This window comes from Hyaena hyaena, unplaced genomic scaffold (assembly GCF_003009895.1).
Source record: "Hyaena hyaena isolate Hyena2069 unplaced genomic scaffold, ASM300989v1 scaffold_91, whole genome shotgun sequence".
Taxonomy (NCBI): Eukaryota; Metazoa; Chordata; class Mammalia; order Carnivora; family Hyaenidae; genus Hyaena; species Hyaena hyaena.
Window position 1 is genome coordinate 2,659,341 of NW_024080725.1, and position 21,559 is coordinate 2,680,899.

Consider the following 21,559-nt stretch of genomic DNA (forward strand, 5'->3'; position numbering starts at 1 on the left):
CAATTCTGTTCTCAAAGTCCATGTCACAAAACTGATATGTGGAAAACCAATGGCCTAAAGAGGCACTAAAACTATGAGTGATTTTGCATTTAAAAAGAATAAAATAGATGCTTAAGAAAACCATAAACCCATTGTACACGATTTCTGACTTTCATCTTGAGTTTGAAGACTGGGACTAGGTGGAACTGGAGAGGGAAGATAAGGGACAAGAGCAAACTTTGGGAGTAATAAAGGATCCCACATAGGTGTGTGGGATGGTTTGCAAGTTTCCAAGTACATTTCTTTTCCTAGCATATGCCTGACAATGCTGTGTTTAAAGCTGCACTTGAGCTCTCAGACATACCTTTCTCACATCTGAACTCTTTGGTTCTGTCGTCCAGGTTATAATTCTAGAAACAGCAAGCCTCGTCTCGCTAGAGTTTACAAAGTCTGTTGGATCCATCTGCCTAGCGAGGGACTCAATGTACTTCAGGATTGCAACTTTGACCTGAAAGATCCAATAATTATATGCATTAAGTACATCTTACGAATGTTTGATCAGAAATCTGATCAGAGAAAAGGAAAGACAACTGAGGGGACACCTCCTTCCTCCTGGATTCATGTTTTCACACAGAGCCACACCCGTCAGGGAAAAAGGCATGATGTGGCCGTGAGGTAGGTCTGGGAACAGGAAGACTGGTGGGCAGCTCAGTCCTCTTCAGTGTTAGGTCACTGTGCCTGAGGAGAAGGCAGCAGGCCGCCTGCCGGGCACAAGCTCCCACGGGCAGGCCATGGGGCCACCCACTCAGCCACCTGATGGGGAAGCACCTCATTGTCTTTTGGGCATCCTGGGCCATGTCTTGCAAGGGAGCATTTTCAGCAATCATGCTGATATTCTACCTTAACTTCTCCACTGATGCCTCAACTGGCTTTGGCCTTAGGAGAAGACGGTTATTATTTATTGCAGCCATCGTAAAACCCCAAGGAAAGCTAATAATTAAAGGAGAGATGACATACGTGACCTAATTCAAATACATACCCTTCCTCGATTTCAGTCTTGTTGTGAAAGGTTATGATTTTCTAAACTATATAACAATTAATTTTCATGTGTTATAATGTTAATATTGAAAACGTTTCAGTAAGATACCTTCTCTCAACACGTCAGAAATTTCTGGTTTAAATATTGTGAAAAACGGTAATAATCATCAAATGTTGGTGAGGATGTGGAGTAACTGGGGCTGACATGAATATAATAGGGTACAACCTTTTAACAGTTCAAAATAAACACGGCCTACCCAATGAACCAGCGACTTCTCTAGGTACTCAAACAAGAAAAATGGAAACATTGTCCCAGTTGTATAGAGTGTTCACTGCAGACTCATCCATAACAGCCAAATATGAGTCATGTACAAAACAAAGTAAATTTTAAGCAAATCTGACTTCTAGAGGCTGAATTATAATGACAAATAGTCACCAACCTTGAGGTTAGGAGTCTGAGTTTGATCCACGATAAATCTCATCAAAATGTTAAATTGTTGATCAAATGGAAAGGAATCCCTAGGTTTAAGAGAAGAAAGAAAGTAGTTATTTTTTTTTTTTTAAATATGTTTATTTATTTCTAGGAGAGAGAGAGAGACAGCATGAGCAGGGGAGGGTCAGAGAGAGAGGGAGTCACAGACTGAAACAGGCTCCAGGCTCTGAGCTGGCAGTCAGCACAGAGCCCGACGCGGGGCTCGAACCCACGAACCGCGAGATCATGACCTGAGCGAAAGTCGGACGCTTAACCGACTAAGCCACCCAGGCGCCCCAGAAAGTAGTTATTTTAAAGGAAGATATATTATGCAAAATAATGTAAAACCATCTCAGAAACAAAAATGTAAGTCTACTGGACACAGAAGCACAGAAGCAAGGCTGCACACAGTTAATTGTACTTTTCATTTTATATAAATACTAGAATAATATACACTATATATAAAATTCAATAATGGGAAATCTTTTTTTTTTTATTTATTTAGTTTTAAATGTTATTTATTTTTGAAAGAGAGAGAGAGAGAGAGAGAGGCAGAGAGAGAGAGAGAGTAGGGCAGAGGACCTAACGCAGGCTCCGTGTTGATACCAGAGAGCCTGATGCAGGGCTCGAACTCACCAAGTGCAAGATCATGACCTTAACTGAAGTCGGACACTCAATCGACTGAGCCACCCAAGCGCCCCAGAAAATGGGAAATCTTATTAAAAGTCCCAAAACACACACAACATGTACTTTGAGTTACGTATACTATTTGAGAAATGAAGATCAAGCAATAAAAGAGATTCCTACCTGCCTTGTAGAATTAGAATGTGTTCTTCTTTCTAGCTACCTTTCTGAAACTCCTTCACAAGAAACATTTCCAATTCCGAAATCTTTTTTTTTTTTTTTTTTTTTTTTCAATTCCGAAATCTTAATTTACGTCCTGACTAGGCTGCGTACAGCTGCGCTTGCTTATGCTAACCATTCTGTCCTCCTTGGTCCTACTGGGCAACTGCTTCTGGTCTCTAGTTTGTAGGGTCACCACGAAGGGTGTGGGAGCCTCAGCAAGGGAATCTCCCACCCAGCTACAACACATATGCAGAGGCCAGGACCCTTGGAGCCAGTCTCCTGGCTCCACTTTTTGCCTGTTCCGGATCTCATTTCTTGTAGCCATTTCACATCTTTGATACAACTGCGTAACCCCAAGGGCTCCTGGCTAGCCCAAGTCCGTGCTCCTTCCCTTAAAATGCTACAATCTCCAGCATTAGTTTAAAAGTGCATAATGGTGTCTATGCAGGACAATGCAGACGTACCTTCCACACCAACAGGCAATGCAAACATCTATATGACTGAGGCTGAGTGACAGCATTGCTTTCTTTGGCCTCTCTAAGGCACTTTTCTCAATCTACAGAAGTATAGTAGAAAGAACATGGAAGCAGGTTCAAATCTGTGAAGTCACAGGATGGATTTGCAATTTTTAATGAAATAATGCCAAGAAAATACAACGCCCGAGGCACATTCTACCTACTAACATTCCTACTGTTATAATTACTAGTAAAGAGCATACTTGACCCAGTAGCACACCTGTTGGTATCCAGGAAGCCACGAGGCCCACATCTGCAAGCAAGGTACACTCCAGCATACAGGATTTAAGTGCTCATACCAGCTCTACATTAGAGAAAGAAGGCTGACAAACCCACACACAAAACACCTCTGTCCTCTCCTGCAGCAAGGGGAGAACAGAGAATCGTTCAGGTGTAGGTGGGCGTGTTTAACCTGGAAATATGCCTGCGGTCGGGCGCAGCTGAAGGAAAGGAAGTAGGCCTGTTACGTCAAGAACCCCCAGCCATCACCAATACTCACTGACTGATCCTAGATACACATAAATAGCTAGGCGTCTCAGCTGCTCAGAAAAGTGAATAATGAACATGCTCTAGAGATTTAGACCGAATCTACCCGAGAGGATTCTTAAAGGAACATGGCATCCAGGAAAATAACCAGAGAGTTTTCCTTAATCACCAAGGTTTAGGATAAAGACCCTGATATTACTGCCACCCCTAAAACTTTTTTGCCATTCACAAATTCACCTATAGGAAGGAAGAGACCTTTAGGCCAAGTCTGACACACAAAGATTTTATCTGGCTTTCAGAGTGTCTTTTAAAAATAAATCTCAAATGTGGTGCCTTACTCCACATTTCTGACCTTTCTTGAGAAATTGGGTACCACTGGCCCACATGCCCACATGGCCACCTCTCTCTGGAAGCCCCCTGGCCCATGGCATCACCTGTCTGTTTCACTCAGTCACTACCAGCCGGACCAGCCTCACCCCTCTACTCAATCCCTGGCTGAACCTTTACAAATCCAATGATGCAATCCTAATTCCACTAACTCGCTCATGAGAGGAGGGATGGCATTTGGAAGGCTTATTGCAAATATAGTATATTACACTGAGCTCACTGAAAACCACAAGGGAGAGCTACCTGGACAAGAAAATTCTACAGCAGCACAATTATACAGAACTACAGGGTCAGGAACCAAAGAAAACAGTGGGCATCAGAGCGCAGAGGAACAAACGCACATTTCACAGCCAGAGACATCTAACAGACACATGGGAGCTGATGGCAGCGTGGAGGGTGCTACTATTAGTGAGGGCATGAGAGAGGAAAGAAAAAGAGCAAATGCCAACTATGTTCTCCTTCAGGAGAGGAGGACGCATCCCCACAAACCAGTGCGCGGTAAGGGGGCACACTTTCTGCACTACTGTCATCACCAGCAGTCCTGGGTCCCACTTCCCACATGGCCTGTCAAATCAAGTCTGTTTCTTCACTAATACAATGAGGATGGGTCCTCCTGTTTTGGGAATTCTATGATATGTGGTAATATTCTAGTGTGTAGTAAGTGAATCATGTAAAAGTTATTCTACTGAGGGTAGTTAGCTGATCTGGAGTCATTTGTTTATTCTTTTAAAAATTCAATGATCTGACACATAACCCTCCATCTTCCACCAAATGGCAACTGAGACATTACAGCCAGGTGTCTTCTGAGGTCATTTAGTTTCTAACACTCGTATGCTGAGGACCCACAACTGCAGAGGCAATAGATAGGAGGTTTCTGGAAAATGACAGCACGTAGTTTTTCACACGTCTCTGAGTCTCCACAGCTCTTCCTTCTTTCCTTGTAACAGGTCACAACTGCGGTCTATTATCAACCTTTGAGTCAGTGAATACTGGGATTGTACCCGGGCGAACAGGAATCCTACATCACACGTAACTAGCAAAATTTCTAGTGTGACTTATAAGAAGATGAAGTATTAAAAATACTGAGACCTCGAACTCTTGGGACCTCATCAAGATAAAAAGCTTCTGCACAGAGAAGGAAACAATCAGCAAAACTAACAGGCAACCAAAGGAATGGGAGTAGATATTTGCAAATGACATACCAGATAGAGGGTTTTAGTATCCAAAATCTATAAAGAACTTATCAAACTCAACACCCCAAAAATAAGTAATCCAGTGAAGAAATGGGCAAAAGACATGAACAGACATTTGTCCAAACAAGACATCCAGATGGCTAACAGACACATGAAAAAATGCTCAACATCAGTCATCATCAGGGAAATACAAATCAAAACCACAATGAGATACCATCTCATGCCAGTCACAGTGGCTAACACTAACAACTCAGGCAATAACAGATGTTGGAGAGAACGTGGAAAAAGAGGAACCCTTTTGCACTGCTGGTGGGAATGCAAACTGGTACAGCCGCTCTGGAAAACAGTCTGGAGGTTCCTCAAAAAATTAAAAATAAAGCTACTCTATGACCCAGCAATTACACTACTAGGTATTTATCCAAGGGATACAGGTGTGCTGTTTCAAAGGGGCATACGCACCCCAATGCTTACAGCAGTGCTATTGACAATAGCCAAAGTATGGAAAGAACCCAAACGTCCATCGACACATAAACGGATAGAGAAGATGTGGTGTCTATATATACAAAGGAGTATTACTTGGCAATCAAAAAGAATGATATCTTGCCATCTGCAACTATGTGGATGGAACTAGAGGGTATTATGCTAAATGAAATAAGTCAGTCGGACAAACATCACATGACTTCACTCATATGAGGAATTTAAGAAACAAAACAGATGAACATAAGGAAAGGGAAGCAAAAAGAATATAAAAAGAGGGAGGGGAACAAAACAAAAGAGACTCTTAAATACAGAAAACAAACTGAGGGTTGCTGGAGGGCCTGTGGGGGGTGGGGGGGAGGAAATGGCCTAAGTGGGTAAGGGGCATTAAGGAGGACACTTGTTGGGATGAGCACTGGGTGTTACACAAATAGGACGAATCACTGGAATTTACTCATGAAAACATTACTGCACTACGTGCTAGCTAATTTAGATGTAAATTATAAACAAACAAACAAACTGAGGTCTTGGGACGCCTGGGTGGCTCAGCTGGTTGAACGTCCAACTCTTGATTTCAGCTCAGGTCATGATCTCACAGTTTGTGAGACTAAGCCCTGCCTAGGGCTCCGCACTGACAGTGTGGAACCTGCTTGGGATTCTCCGTCTCCCTCCCTCTCTGTCCCTCCTCCACTCATGTACATATGCACACACGTGTGTGTGTGTACATATGTGCATACTCTCTCAAAATAAACATTGTTTAAAAATACTGAGGTCTTCAGAAGGATATAAATCCTCTAAAATGTCTTAAAGAGAAGAGAAATCAATTTGCTAGGTTTTATACTTGTTTTTACGTTTGTCCTGAGCATTCGCAAAAACAATGCCAACTTCTCATCTCATGGAAGGCAGGAACATTGCAACAAATCTGGTAAGAGGAGAATGTGGAAATGGTAAGAGAGTGCTTGTTCAAGCAGATGACAAAACCCACGGGTAACAAAAGAGAATGGCAAGAACCACCTATGAGAGTCTTGTAACATTAGCAGTGTCTAGCCCACGTGAACAGGTATTTTCCCAAACATGACATCCAAAAGGCCAAAACATCCACAAAAAGGTGCTCAACATCACCATTAGGGAAGTGCAAATCAAAACCATGACAGGTATCACCTCACACCTCCTAGCTATTATCAAAAAGACAAGAGATGACAAATGTTGAGGATGTGCAGAAAAGGGAACCCCTGTGCACTGTGGATAGGAATGTAAATTGGTGCTGCCGCTGCGGAAAACAGTATAAAGGTTCCTCAAAGAATTAAGAATTAAGGGGCGCCTGGGTGGCTCAGTTGGTTAAGCATCCAACTCTTGATTTTGGCTCAGGACATGCTCTCACAGTTCCTGAGGTCGAGCCCCACACTTGGCTCTGGGCTGGCAGCTGGGAGCCTGCTTGGGGTTCTTTCTCTCCTTCTCTCTCTCTTGGCTCCCCTTCCCCCTACAATAAGGAAAGAAACTTTAAGAAATTAATTAATTAAAAATTAAAAATAGAAACATCATATAATCCAGTAATTTCTCACTTCTGGGTATGTATACAAAGGGGATGAAACCACCATCTTGAAGAGATCCCTGACCTCATGGTCACTGTAGCATTATTTACAACAGCCAAGATACAAAACAACCCAAGGGTCTGTCAACAGGTGAATGGATAAAGAAGAACAATGGAGTATTTCTCAGTCATAAAAAAGAAGAAAATGCCGCCATTAGTGACAACATGGATGGATGCTGAGGGCATTAGTGAAATAAGCCAGACAGAGAAAGTCAAATACTGCATGATCTGGCTTATTATACATGGAACAAACAAACAAACAAACACAAAAACCCCAAATCTGTAAAAAGAGAGTAGAGTGGTGGTTGTCAGGGGATGTGGGGTGGGGAGCACGGGGAGAGGCTCATGGGAATGAGCATACATAACATGAACAGAAGGGATTTGAGGCACAGAATGGTGAGCACCAGTTACCAGGACTGGACACACACTTGACTGCTAAGATAACAGAGCCTAAGTGCTCCTACCACCAGCACAATGAAAGAGAATGGTACCATGTGAGGTGTACAACATGTTGACTAATGCGTGGTTATCAGTCAGCAACATACACATATATCAAATCGCCATGTGATATGCCTCGAACTTACACGACGTTTCGGGTCAGTGACAGCTCAAAAGTTGGGGGAAAATCGTTTAGTCCTTAAAAACTTACCTCGTGACATCGAGAGCCTTCTGAACTTTTGCTTGCACAGATCCAAGTAAATCTGCCCCCATTTTCTTAAGTAATTGTGTGAGAAGAACAAAAAGCCAGTCTTGCAAGTCATCCTTATGAATGATTATAAAATCCACCAGAGTCTCCAAAAACATACTGAAAACCTAGACAGAAATGAAAACCAAATAGTTCACATACATAATTCAGAATGTCCTCCAAAGTCTCTAAAACGTGGACTCATCGTATTAGAGAAGACAAACGTATTGTAAAATGCAAAGGAAAAAGGATTGGAACTTACTCTCTGTTGTGAATTCCACCGCAAAACAGGCCATGCAACAGAACAAATTCCATGTTAGTCCACAGTGAATTAATACCATTTTCATGCAGTTTTTCAAAAGACCTGAAAACACTACAAACTTATCCCTGATATTCTCCCCTCCCTCAATATGCCTTCAAAATTCAGTAATGACAGAAATTAACTTTACTGAAAAGTATCAGTTTAATCCTGGAGGTTTTTCTTCCTTCCTTCCTTCCTCCCTCTCTCTTAAAAAAAAAAAAATATTTTAACATCATAATTGTATACTATTACTGTTCATTGTCTAGCATTCAACAGGTAATATTGCAGGATGAAGGAGGAAAAAACCTTGTGCACTGTATGACTGCAATTCAGATACTGCAAAGGAGTATCTTTATAAAAAGATACTATAAAAGTGGTAACAGTCTTTATAAAAAGTTATGGGCTGCAGTCCACCTAGTTCTCATGCCGCTGTGCAATCGTTAGCGCTGTCCATGGGGAGACCAGAGCCCACAGTGGACTGACTATCCTGGAATGGATTTCAGAGAGAGACGTACCCTGCTAGGCTAATGAGTTGCACTCTGCTGGGACAGTCCAGCCATTACACACATGCTCAGTTCTGGCACAGCAGCTATTAACCACCAGGGGTCTCCTGTGAGGCAGCTCAGAAAAAACTGCGAGCCCCAGCTGTGGGATTCCTGGCTTAGCTCAAAGGCAGCTAGCAAATATTAACTAAACTGAGACCTCCAAACTCACTGTACAAGAGCCTTCTGACGGAAACAAATTTCCTTCTTTATCCTCACATTCTGGTTCTGAATCAGCAATCTAGAGGTGACAGGTAATAGAAATTTCATCAATGCCCCATACCACCTAATACCCCTTATGCTCTCTTATGAATCGTATGTCTATGCTTAAAATCTTCCTGCTTTTCAACACTATCTATTTTTGGACATCTGTGGGCCTAGGATTCAACCTTTCTTGAATTTTTCGGATGTTGTTAATGTTGGCCTTGCGGTGAGGATCCTCACATCATCACAGGACTTTTAACACATGCTTTAAGACCAGGATCGAGGAGAACTGCTGTCCCCCAACTCCCCGCAGAGAAAAGAGAACCCCCACAGTCACTCTCCTGGGCTCCCATGAACATCTCAAAGGACAGAAGCCATATGTTGTTTCTTTCCTTTATTCATCCTTTAAACTTCCCCAGTAAATTCATTCTCCCCATTTTCTTTCTCTAAAAGCATCCAACGGCCTCTAGGCCTCCTCCCAAATTTCTGGTATCTGTTTCAAATCTGGACTTCAGGTAAGCTTCCGTCAAGAGCCCCTCTCTCGCACCACTCCCAGAAGGGGCCTGGGTCATATTCGGGGGGTTTCCCCCAGTGGGGATCCCCTCAGGCTCAGCACCCTGTGTGGATCCCGGGAGTGTGGACGTCTGCTAAATGGCCACCGTCCAGCAAGTTCTCAGGGACAGTAAAATTCTATTTGGAGAAATAGCTTACCCTGGTTTTTCAATAAATCCATTACATAAATGCTTCTATTTTTCTACCCTGCCCTATATAGACACATTTTACATGGGATACAAAAAATTATATATTTGGTTATCTTAACTGCTTTAAGTTTAAAAAAAGGGGGGGGCACTACATTATAATACAAGGTTTTATTCTAGCACCTAGACTACTGTTTGGCAATAGGAGGCACCCAAAAGTATCTGAATGAGTAAGACTACATCTGATTCTCTCCATTAACTCTTAAAACATACTTTATCTAGCCCAAAGTTCTACAGACATTTGAAGTTCCCAAGAAGTCATTTCTAAAAGATATAACAGGGGCGCCTGGGTGGCTCAGTGGGTTAAGCTTTTGACTCTTGATTTTGGCTCAGGTCACGATCTCACTATTCATGAGATTGAGCCCCTGCTACGGATATTCTCTCTCTCTCTCAAAAAACAAAAACAAACAACAAAAAGCAACTTCAAAGATATAACGTAAACTACTGCAGAAATGGGTGTTAAATCTGAAGGTCTAAACTGTACTACGGGAAACTCTCACTCTTAAGTAGTGCATTACACAGCTCACGTGGACATGCAGAGGGGTGTCAGCAGCATGACGCCCAGACTTACCTTGCTGTGAGGGTCAGCAAACATCCGAGTGAAGATCTCACACAATCTTTTCAATTCTACTCGACTAGAGGAAATAAATGGAAATAAATGAACTTAGAATTTAATGAATCAACAAGGAGATTAGTGACGGCTATAAAAAAAAATTTTTCTCTATTTTTTGGTGGGGGGAGGTACACAGAGAGAGGGAGAGAAAGAATCCCAAGCAGACTCTGCATGGTCAGCACGGAGCCCAATGTGGGGCTTGAACTCACAAACCATGAGATCATGACCTGAGCTGAAATCAAGAGTGGGAGTCTTCACCGAATGAGCCACCCAGGTGCCCCACTGACAGCTTTTTTAAAAAAATAATTTTTATATAACAGGGACGCCTGGGTGGCTCAGTCGGCTGAGTGTCCAGCTTCAGTTCAGGTCATGATCTCTCGCGGTTCATAGTTTCGAGTCCCATGTAAGACTCTGTGCTGACAGCTCAGAGCCTGGATCCTGCTTCGGATTCTGTCTCTCTCTCTCTGCCCCTCCCCTGCTCATGCTGTCCCTCTCTCTGAAAACTAAACATTAAAATAAAACTTTTTAAAAAATAATTTTTATATAACAAAGCTTTTTTTCACAAATAAATTAACTTATTTAACTCATAATGAGATTAAGTAGAAATATAAAATCATGGTAGTCTGGCTCTCAACTGAAGATGAGGAGACAGCACGTCTGACAGCAACTGCTCAAGTTCACACACACGGGAGAGGCAAAGCCATGAGGGAAATCCCACTCATGTCATGGGAGGTCTGTTTTCCACCTGCCAAAGATGAAAGGCAAGGAGATAAACTAGGAAAAGCATGTGGTGTGGGGTCAGAGAGACCTGGATTTTAATCTAGTTTTGCTACAAGTACTCAGATGTCTTTAATCTATCAAACAAATGGCTCCAGGGAGGGTTAAGGAGGGACCACACTTCCTTCCTACAAGTACTGAGACAAAGCAAATGCTCATTTCCTGTTAGTGTCCTTTTGCCCTTTCTTATCCTTGTCTGTACCACTGAGTCCCATTTTACTTCAAAGCTTGATTCTAAGGATCATCGTCTTGTCCCCAAATCACCCCAAGTAATCCCCCTTCATACACGAGGCTGTTAGCTCGATGATCCTTTAACATTATTAACAATGTGCTCTAGATTAGACCAATTCCAACCAACAGATTTCTGAAGACTATTCCATGGAGACTGGGTGAACATTAAAATGTTAAGAAACTGGGACCACCAGAATTAAGCAGATTCTTGAAGAATAATCATCTCAATAAACCATCCTCATGTTGTTTTTGACAACTCACTAGAGTGTCAGAGGCTACCTGCATTTCAGAAGGCAGAGGACAACGCTGCTCATGACATCTCCGTGACCAGAATGGAGTAATGGGGGGCTGAGGGGAGGCGCTGGACAGCACACAGTAGGTACAATACAGCAGGGTGGATGGAGGCTGGCTGACTGGACGGGCACACTTACGGCACAGTGATTTGTGAGTCAGTGTTGACTCAGCTTTGCAAAGCCCATCTGTGACCATAAACTTACGCACTCTGACAATTTATCTTAGAAAAATTATCCAGGGGCGCCTGGGTGGCTTAGTCGGTTAAGTGTCCAACTCTTGCTTTCAGCTCAGGTCGTGATCTCATAGTCTGGGTGGGATTGAGCCCCCGCACTGGGCTCCACGCTGACGGCCGAGGGCCCACTTGGAATTCTCTCTCCGCTTGCTGCCCCTCCTCCCGCACATGCACGCTTTCTCTCTTTTTCTCTCAAAATAGACTTAAAAAAATTATCCAATTTTTATCCAACAGATTCTAACTTGCCCATATTTTTTTTTAATTTTTTTTTTTAATTTTTTTATTTCTAGGAGAGAGAGAGAGAGACAGCGTGAGCAGGGGAGGGTCAGAGAGAGGGAGTCACAGACTGAAACAGGCTCCAGGCTCTGAGCTGGCAGTCAGCACAGAGCCCGACGCGGGGCTCGAACCCACGAACCGAGAGATCATGACCTAAGCAAAAGTCGGACGCTCAATCGACTAAGCCACCCAGGCGCCCCAACCCATATTTTTCACATGGTAACATTTCTATAATTTTGAGCTTCATCTTACAATCAAAGACCTACTAGTATTGCCATGGTTTAGTAAGTAGCACTTCTTCTTAGAGGGATGTAAAATAATGGTGCATCAACGGTGCCTTAGATTTGATGAAATATGGTATAAACACATACATACTTTTTTGGTACGTGTAATACACACACATTTTAGAAAATTTATGAAACCCAGAACCAAAGGCAAGAAGAAAACAGTCAATTCTGGGGATAACGCTGTGGCAGCCTTAAAGTACTCTGTTTCAGCATCTCATCACTGTGCCCATTTATAAGCTCTATGCATGCACATGAAAAAATTTTAGATGGAGACTGCTATCATTTTACCCACACCCCCACAGTGTAATGAGCTGTACCAACCTGCAGAGTGTCTCACTTTTTACGTAAACTGCAAGCTGTACCAGGATTACTCAAAGAACACCTGCCAGATCAACAGGAGCCGTAAGGGAACCAAAGGACCAACAAGCCTAATCAAGTAGAGTGTTCACAGAGGTTTCAGAGTCTCCGGCAGGCAATGACCATGTGGCCATCACCTTAGCGGCCTGGGCACCTGTGCCTGCACCCTGGAACTCTGCACGGCCTCGGTGAGTGACAGGAGACCCATCTGAGCTGCTGCCAAGGACAGCCTGGGACCCAGATCGCAGCCCCGGCCCCTCGCCTTCACCTCAGTGTTCTTTGGCTCTTCAGTAAGTTCTGCAGGCCGAGCAGCCCCTCCTTCCTCTCGGACCAGTTGGAGCTGGCGCAGTGGTTGAGGACCTCGGCCACGTCCTCGGTCTGTCGCAGGTAGTGGGGGATGCCGCCGTTCCGGGAGCCGTACGAGCGCTCGGAGCACACGCTCGACGCGTCGCTGTTGGCATCATCGTCGGAATACATGCCGTACGGTTCGTACCTCCTCCTCACAGGCTTCTTCTGTCCAGTCCCACGTGGGGCGGGGGGGGAGAAACGGGAAGGCGAAAGGACCGTGAGTCACACCACACAAAAACAGCAATGGGGCTGATGGTAAAAAGGTACACGCACGCACGCACACACTTTCCTGTGCCTACAGATCAGGGAAATAAAAACAAAAACACAGACGTCCAGTCAGGACAGGAAGTGACAAGCAGAGCGATCCACAGCACGTCCGATCCACGGGAGGATACGGTCTCTAGGAGAGTGTGTGGACTTGGCACTGGGACCGCCTGGACGGTAATCCTGCAGCCGCTGAGGGCTGAGGGCTCCAGAAAGCCTCCGCTCCTTCCTGCTTCACTCTCCCCGTCTTTGAACTGATAATAGGATACCTCTCACACGCTCATGGCGAGGAGGTCATGGAAGGACACGCTAACTAACCTGGCCCAGCCCTGGCCACACAGCAGGTATAGGTGCACCCACCGGCCCCTTTCCCAATCAAAAACAACAGATTGTGAGCATGGTCAATGGGAAAATCTGTTTGAATATTAATGCTTCGTTAAGAAAGTATGAAACTGAAATTCCAGAGAAGAGGAGCCCATGGCAGAGGATTCTTAAATTATCTGACACAAACAAGCTTCCTGCAGACCCTTCATTTGTTTCTCATACCCTGGATATAAAACTGAAGTTAAACCCATAAATAATATAGCAACAGCTAGTAAATTGCTAAAATACAATTTTCCCAAAAACAAAAAAAAAAGTTATTGGCCAAAACCATAAAATGTAATCTTTTTTTTCTTTTTTCCCCCCAAGTGTAATTCTCTAATAATACGGCTTATCCGTCCATCACAACTTGCTGGGGACAGTTCTGTCTTATGCCTCTCGTCCTGGCACAATTATGGATCACACCCCCTTTCACAATAATCCCTGTTAGGATGGCAGATTATAGGATCATCTGATTTATGTATAAACTAGATCCGTAAAATAAGAAAAATGTTGACTATATCCATCCATGAAATAATAAAAACAGTAAGTAGACACAAACAGGGTTAATAATAAACAGAATAAAATAAAACACTGATAGGAGAAGGAGCTGAGCTTGACATTAAAAAACAAAATCAAACCAAACAAAAAAAACTAGAACAGATGAGAGAGGTGACTGACTCCATCACTAACAATGGCTTCACTAGAGCTGACAAATCATAATTCAGACCAGGATTTCTACATTAGACTATATGCTTTGTTGCTTTCACTAGCTCCTAAAGGAAATATACTTGCAACAGAAAAAATGAAGTGGGTAAAACAAAAGTTAAAGCACTGGTACCTTGCTCCTGGAGTCTCCTAACAGCTGTAGGCAGGAAAATATTGAAGGATGGGGAAAAAGCATAGAGAATTATGTCAGAAGCGTATGTGGGGATTGTTCTTGCAACAAAAGTGTACAGCAAAACATATCTTAGCAAACCAAAAATATAGGTTAGCAAGCGATTCATGTCAAGCGAATAATAACAAAGAACGCTTTCCCAATGGCATCTCCTAGCCCTTCCTACACCTCCTGAAAATGCCTTCTAGAACTTGCCATACTTCTTGCTACGCTAAAACTCCCCCACACCACATTCCGCCTATTCCTATGCTAGATTCTGTGTGCCCCTGGGGCTCTTATACTGGGAAGCACACTCTGGGTACCATTCCTGAGCTCTCTCTTCTGCAGCGGGTCACTCAGGGAGACCAAGCAGCTTGGACAAAGAGTAATAAGGGCAGCCTGAGTGGACGGATGGCTAGAGCTCAGAGAAGAGCCCAAGTCAAGGAAAGCCCAAGCTTAAGTTCCCAAGTCCAACTCTGGCTCCTAGAACTTTGTGCACAGTCCCTTGGGCGGTTCTTTAGAGGAGGAGGGAATTTCCCCGCCTTAACTGGAAGTCCCATTTAACTAAGGGTTTTGCCCATCCATCATTTCCCACCCCTCTGACCTCCAAATAGGGTCTCTGAATAAATAAGCAATTCCCAGTGCTGCAGCTTGGAAGAAAGAATAGCTTCACAGAGTTCTGTTCCAGCTCATGACTATGAAGTCAAAGCCATGGTTAGAGCAATTATCCTGAACTCCAGTACCTGCCAGGAAAAAACCCCTTCTACACAGAAGGCTGATGAATAGAGCTGGCCAGGCGCCCCTGCTTACAGGAAAAGCATTGGGAGGGTGGCAAACTACTTGCTCACAGTTGCCTGTCCAAGCAATCTGACTGAGCAGGAATAAATGAGGGTGACACAGGAAGGGGTGACAGTGAGAATCCGTGCAGCCACAGACTGTAACAGTTTGACTGGATGAAAAACACAGCTGGATTTAAACCTTCTGGTTCTGAAAGCAGGATGTCATGGTACTTTCTTCCTTAGAGAGACAATATACCTTCAAACAGCACAAGTAAGGCCAGAGTCCAGACAGTTCTAAAGAGGACCTACTTTAAATGCTGAGCACATCAACTGGAATATGCTAGAGGCAGTGTCACTACCAGCTGAAATGCATCTTTAAAAAGCCATTTGACAAGGGATTCTACCAGGAGTGTTTTGCTGTAACCACAAATGGAAGAGCCTCTAACTGCTTTATAGTCTTCTTATAATTTTTAGACACTACATTATAATGATGCAAAAACACATTCCCCCAGTGCCTTATGGCCTCAGAGTTCACCGGCATTAACATTTGGGAAAGTTTCCTTAAATAAGGACTTGATGGCTCATTTAAAAAAACAAAACAAATGTGAAATTGTATGGAACAACTAGTGTGGTCGTCGAATAAATGTGAGATTTTTAAACCACTCACGCTGTTACCTACTATCATAATGATATGCTTAGGCTATGCCATCGAGCCTGTAAAGCAGCAGAAGCCACAGAATGAAAAAAGGAAACGCTGAAAAAAAAAACATGGAGAAAAAGGGGGAGAAAAAGAAGCCCAATGACATCAAAGAAGCCCAATGTCATCAAAACTTCCTTGATATTGAGGAGCACAGAAGAAATACTTGATGCTAGTATTTTCCGTAAGGCCAATCTTCGCTTCTGTACGGGGATCAAAGTTTCCAAAGAAAGGGATAATAAAACAACTTTACACGTTAGTTACACCAAGTTTACACAATATTGACACAATTCCCACACTGCTGAGGATGGCTCAGTACCCTGACGTGGAGGCGATTTTCTGTGAGGACAGAGGAAAATGCGGATGAGTGAGTCAGAGAGAGAGAGACTGCACACGCCGGGACTCTTACCAAAGCATCAGCGACAGCAGCTTCAAGGTCTGTACTTGTGCTCAGAACCCGCATGGCATTCACAGAGCCAGGTACTCTTCCTGCCTGGCCAAGCCCAAACCGGTCTATTCAAAAAACAAAACCAAAGATATGTCACTTTACTTCACATTTTCTCAGTTCTTTGCAAGGGCTCCTGCCTCTTCCCACCTACTGGACAGAGGCACTGGGAAGTCTCTAACCGCACTTAACTACACTTCACTTGCAGTCCTGACTAGATTTGACCTGTTACCAGCGGCAGGGGTGAAGTTACTCCCCCTGAATGCTATCCCTGCTACAAGGCATCCTAACAACTTTAATGGCTCTCTAATGAGGTTTTATTTTGTTAAAGTGTTGAGACAAGGGAGAGAGGGGAACTTAGTCTAGAAGTGAGCTGGGCGATGTGTTGAGTCTTTTAATCTATTTAGTGTTCCCTCTGGAGGCCCTGATGTTTGGTCTAACTAATTAGCTTCATGGTTTGACAAATCAGTAGTTCTAATGCACTGTGTGATAAAAAGTTAACATTTGAAACTGATGAATTCAATTGATCTCTGCAAATTTTCATTAGTCCCACTACTGTTTAACTGTTATTAACTGAGCTCAATTAATTTGGGTGCTTGTTCATGATGCCTGTGTCACCAAAGGTTATTTAAAAATCAGTTTATTAAATTCTTCAATGATCACCATAAAAAGCTAGCATCTTCACTGCAAAACAATAATCATTCAGATAACATGAATGTACATTTTTCCTGGGTCTCTCAAAGGATTTGAATTTTAATGACAGTCTTTGTATGTGTACACAAAATGGATGCAATCCAAAGAATTTAAGATAAATTCCAGCAGTTTAATTATTTTAAGTTCAATTACGTTGAGGATCATGGACTAAGACGACTAGCTTTTTAAAAGCCCCATGACGTTAGGTGAGCAGGCTTCCTTAAGAAGTGCTGAGGTTAAAGCTACAACAGGGGAGTTCATGTAAAAATCATATTTCCTATATGTATCACACTATTTACTGGCAAACGTGTCTTATTTAAAATGCTAATGTATAAAAAGCCTTTGAAGAAAAATGTTAGATAACAAAAATGCTTTCTTTTTATGAACAAATAAGACACTGTTTGGACTGTGTGTGTGTGTGTGTGTGTGTGTGCATGCACGTGCACATACGTATTCTCGTAACGAAGTATTTAGGGTAAAAGGAAAGCTAACTCTGTTTTACATGAACTGATCTTTCTTATAAAGTGATATATTTAAAATTCTGCGTACGTAACAAGAGTTCTTTAGAAAACAAGAACTTCTAAAGTGAGGTGTTCCTTAGCTTATTTAAAATGCCAGTTTCAAAAATTACACCTTCTAGCACCACAGAAAGGGGAAAAAATGTAAACACCGCTAACCAAACATTATACACTCATGAATTCTTATAAAGAAACAAAAATTGTATGTTGTACTATCCCCTTTTTTAATGCACTTGTTGGTCATACTCATGATGTCTTAGTCATTATGTAAAAGATGATTACATGTGCCATATAAACTAAGAGACCACAAAACAATCATTGTTATATGTCTCCATATATATGTGTTATGTATATATGTATATTATCAGTTGAAATATAAAACTTGTGTAAATTTGAGATTTGCTGTGCATATAGTACTATACATTATCTTTGTTCAAGTCTTTTTTCCATTAAAAAAGGGTAGATAGTAAGGGATTTATGAGGAACAAAATGAAATTAATTCAGTTATAAGCCATTTAAAAATTATCCAGCATAAACTTAAATAAAACAGAACCTAAAAAACTAAAAAATAAAAAGTACGTCACATGCCAGCAATTCTTGCTCCAGGGATAATACTGATATTTTGTTTTTAAGACACAAAATTAAAGCTGTAAGAACAATGCAATTATTTTGTGCTTCCCAGATGCATACAGCTCCGCCTACACAGCGACTGCAGATCGCTGGACAGATGTCACAGATCATTTGAATCTCACATCTGAAGGGGAAAGACTTGTCTGGATTTGAGCAAAGTTACAAGCCTTTTGTTTTCACCAGACCAAAATCTGTTCTACACTCTCCCTGCTCTTAGGTCGCTATGAAGCTCCATTCCCCGAGAGGTGGTTACGTGGGCCTGTGCCCTTGGTCAGACCCCTAACCTTCAGGGGTGTACTCAACAGAGTGCACATGAAAAAAAAAATGCACAGCTTGCTTCACTTCGAGGAAGAACGGAGAAAACAGCTCACTGAAGGGGCGACAGGTATCACCATCAGCAGTCTGTGACTTAGCACATAATGCCTTACTCAAGTGAGAAAAGTAATCATTTGGGATGGTCAGCATACAAAAACAATGTCTGTGAAATCCAGCACACAGATGCATTTCTGTATGCTTACATTCTGCCCCGACGGCTACCCGGGGGACTTGTGGGACTGTGGAAGCGGGCTGGGATGACACATTTCGGGACCGCAGGCTGCAAAGGCTACCTTTGACCTGACCTGGTTCTCTGACTAATGACTTTGTTGTTCCATCAAAGTTTTAGGACAACAGTTACACCTGTGAAGTTATGTGTTCTGTGATTGGGGACATGTGGTAACTAGATGGCTCCTCCAGATCACCAGAACCGGACACTAATAAGTAACATGGGTAATCAGCGCTTCTTGGGAGCAAAGACTCTGTCGGATGACATCCGTACCCTATTTTCCCAAAGGGACTTTTTGTGATCCCTATTTTGGGTGCTTGTTTTATAAAGGGGGGACTCAAAGGGGGGAGGACACTCTTCCCCGTGTTTCTGTTTTGTTTTCACATAAACATGAACACTGGAGACACGATGTTGTCAAACAGGCTCTAAAGCATCTACAGCCTATTAACAGAACCATAAACATTCGACAACGGAAAAAAACCAAAGCACGTTGGGGAAAACAAACGTGAAGTGCATACATGCCAAGTGCGAGGCGACACTGATGGAAACGAATGCTAGAATGAGCGTGAGACGGGGACGCATGAAGAAGCCAAGTCATGCAGTTAGCGCTTGTTCACCTGACTGCCCAACAGACTCAGCAGTGGAGAGGGCGCTAGTGGACCTGGAATGACGTCGAGAGGCTGCAGGTAAAAGGAACGGCAACACCCACAGGATTAACACACGAGCACCCGACACAGAAAATGCCACAGTCCACAGGAGACGCGGGGGCCACTCCTGACAAGGCCATGTTTTCTCAGGAACGGAGATGGCGCTGGAGATGGATGGATAGCAAGTGCCGACCCCACACCCCGTGGCGGCCTGCCGGCTCTCACTCGGCTGTTACACACACAGGCACAACACAGGCACCATCCAAGGTGCCTAAGCTTGGACTCCACGTTTACATCCTCGCCGCGAAGCCCCAGTCAGCCGTTATGGAAATATGCAACATGAAGGACGCCAGGAGTCACGGAGCACCGTCTATACCCGGTGGAGCGGCAGGAGAATGGACTATTTACTCAGCTCACAAGACGCCTCATTGGTATGTGATGCATATGCAACCATGCACCAAACACAAAAGCATAGAAGTTCATAATGTTATTTGAACAGAAATAGAATGGAGTCACAAGAAAGGGGCTCAACAAATGAAATCCTGTGTGTCCCCCCCCCCCCATTTTTGCCGTTTTCCTGCACGAATATCCTAATCATTAAGGAATTGATTGTTGTGCTGCTGGAAATTTAGTGGTAATGGGTTTAAGGGGCTTCCCTTGGAGAGGCACTTCAGTGCTCTGGCCAGGAGCGCCAGCTCTGTACTAGTCAGGGCCACATCCTGGCTTGGTCACGACCAGCTGCAGGACCTCAGGCGAAGCTCTAAACCTCTGTGTCTCAGCTTCCGCATCTGGAAATGGTGCTAACAGGGGTACGTACCTCTTGGGAGCAGAGACAGCTGCAAAAGATCATGCATGAAGCACGTAAAGCAGCGCCGGGCACTGAGTGAAATGGTGGAGACGACAGTGGCAGTGCTGCAGGTGCTGGTGCCGGCAGTGACGCTCACGAGTAAGCGCCAACTTACGTGTCTACGTTAAATGTTCCTTCATTAGCAAATACTCATTAGCGAATTGATTCATCAGTCTGAGGAGTGATATGCTGAACGCCGCCCTCATATAGAGAGAATAACTTTCAGAAATAACCATAAAACAGACTTGGTTCAGAACACAAATTATTGAGAAGAGTACCCTGTAATACATGGCTCTTCCTTACCTCTGGGAGAAAAGCCCCAAAGAAAATATGCTCATACTCATTACCCTGGAAAGAACATGGTGGTTGCATCATAGAAAGTTCACAGGTTTAACCAGGTCTCCCAAGCTGTGCTACTTTTCACCCAAGCGACCAAAAAAAAAAAAAAAAAAAAAAAATCTAGCTTTCACCCAAGCTACCAAAGCGCAGTAGCCAGTGCATGTGAACACTTCTGTTCTGCTGTAAAATACCAAAACCTCAAACTCTTCGATACAATTTTATTTTTTTAAAAAAGTAATCTCCACACCCAACATGGGGCTTGAACTCACGACCTTGAGACTGAGTCGTATGCTCTACCAACCTAGCCAGCCAGGCGCCCCTATACTTTTATTTTTTTTAAGCTCGTATCACTTTATGAAAATGCACATATCTGTGGCATAAGCGGTATCAAATAGCAAAGGTTACCTGGTGGATAAGAACACATTTTTACCAGCTCACGAAAGGAAAATTTCTAATTCCTCAAGATACACAAAAATTAATTGGCAATCTCTAACGCAGATCTAAAATAATCACTTTTTAAGGCCTTTTCATAATTTTCCAGGCTGAAGACTACCATTTACTGTGCAACGTATCAGTCCCACATCCTGGCAGTATAGACCGAAAATACCTTTTAAGCAATGCCTGAGGTTCCTTCAAAAGTCGTCCTTTGGTTCTGTTTCAACAGGCTATTGTACAGTAAATCCAGCATGGACTGAATCCTTGGTCATGTTCTCAAGTGAACACCCAACAATGGAACCCAAGATGGACCCACTCACATCAGAGCCTGACTTACAGCTGAGCCCTTACTTTCACATAGACATTGTTGCTGTAACCGTATAAATACCCTCCTATTAAAGTGGTCCAAAATAACTTGGTGACCAAAAAAAAGCAAACTTAAAACCAATATATAATCACCAAAGTGTAATTATTTTCACACCCCCACTTTTTATTTTTCCAAACAAATCTGGCTCTATTAACTGACCCAAAGGGGCACTAAACACAAAAATCTCACTAATTTATTGAGAGAGGATGGGAAACAATTATTACATGA

General features: G+C 43.1%; 1 protein-coding gene across 10 annotated transcripts in view; it reads right to left on the reverse strand.

Moving 5' to 3' along the window:
- CLASP1 (cytoplasmic linker associated protein 1) overlaps positions 1-21,559 on the reverse strand; it is a 264,293-nt gene that overhangs the window by 48,929 nt on the left and 193,805 nt on the right. For 5 of the 10 annotated variants that reach the window (XM_039234904.1, XM_039234905.1, XM_039234899.1 and 2 more), the window contains 7 exons: positions 16,276-16,379; positions 12,810-13,054; positions 10,046-10,109; positions 7,932-7,934; positions 7,634-7,797; positions 1,458-1,536; positions 344-487 (listed from right to left, as the gene is read on the reverse strand). In XM_039234904.1, the coding sequence (XP_039090835.1) occupies positions 344-487; positions 1,458-1,536; positions 7,634-7,797; positions 7,932-7,934; positions 10,046-10,109; positions 12,810-13,054; positions 16,276-16,379 (803 nt within the window). Of the gene's footprint in view, positions 1-343; positions 488-1,457; positions 1,537-7,633; positions 7,798-7,931; positions 7,935-8,684; positions 8,754-10,045; positions 10,110-12,809; positions 13,055-14,354; positions 14,379-16,275; positions 16,380-21,559 lie in introns of all 10 variants that reach the window. The other 5 variants (XM_039234903.1, XM_039234901.1, XM_039234900.1 and 2 more) reach the window with 2 other exon arrangements.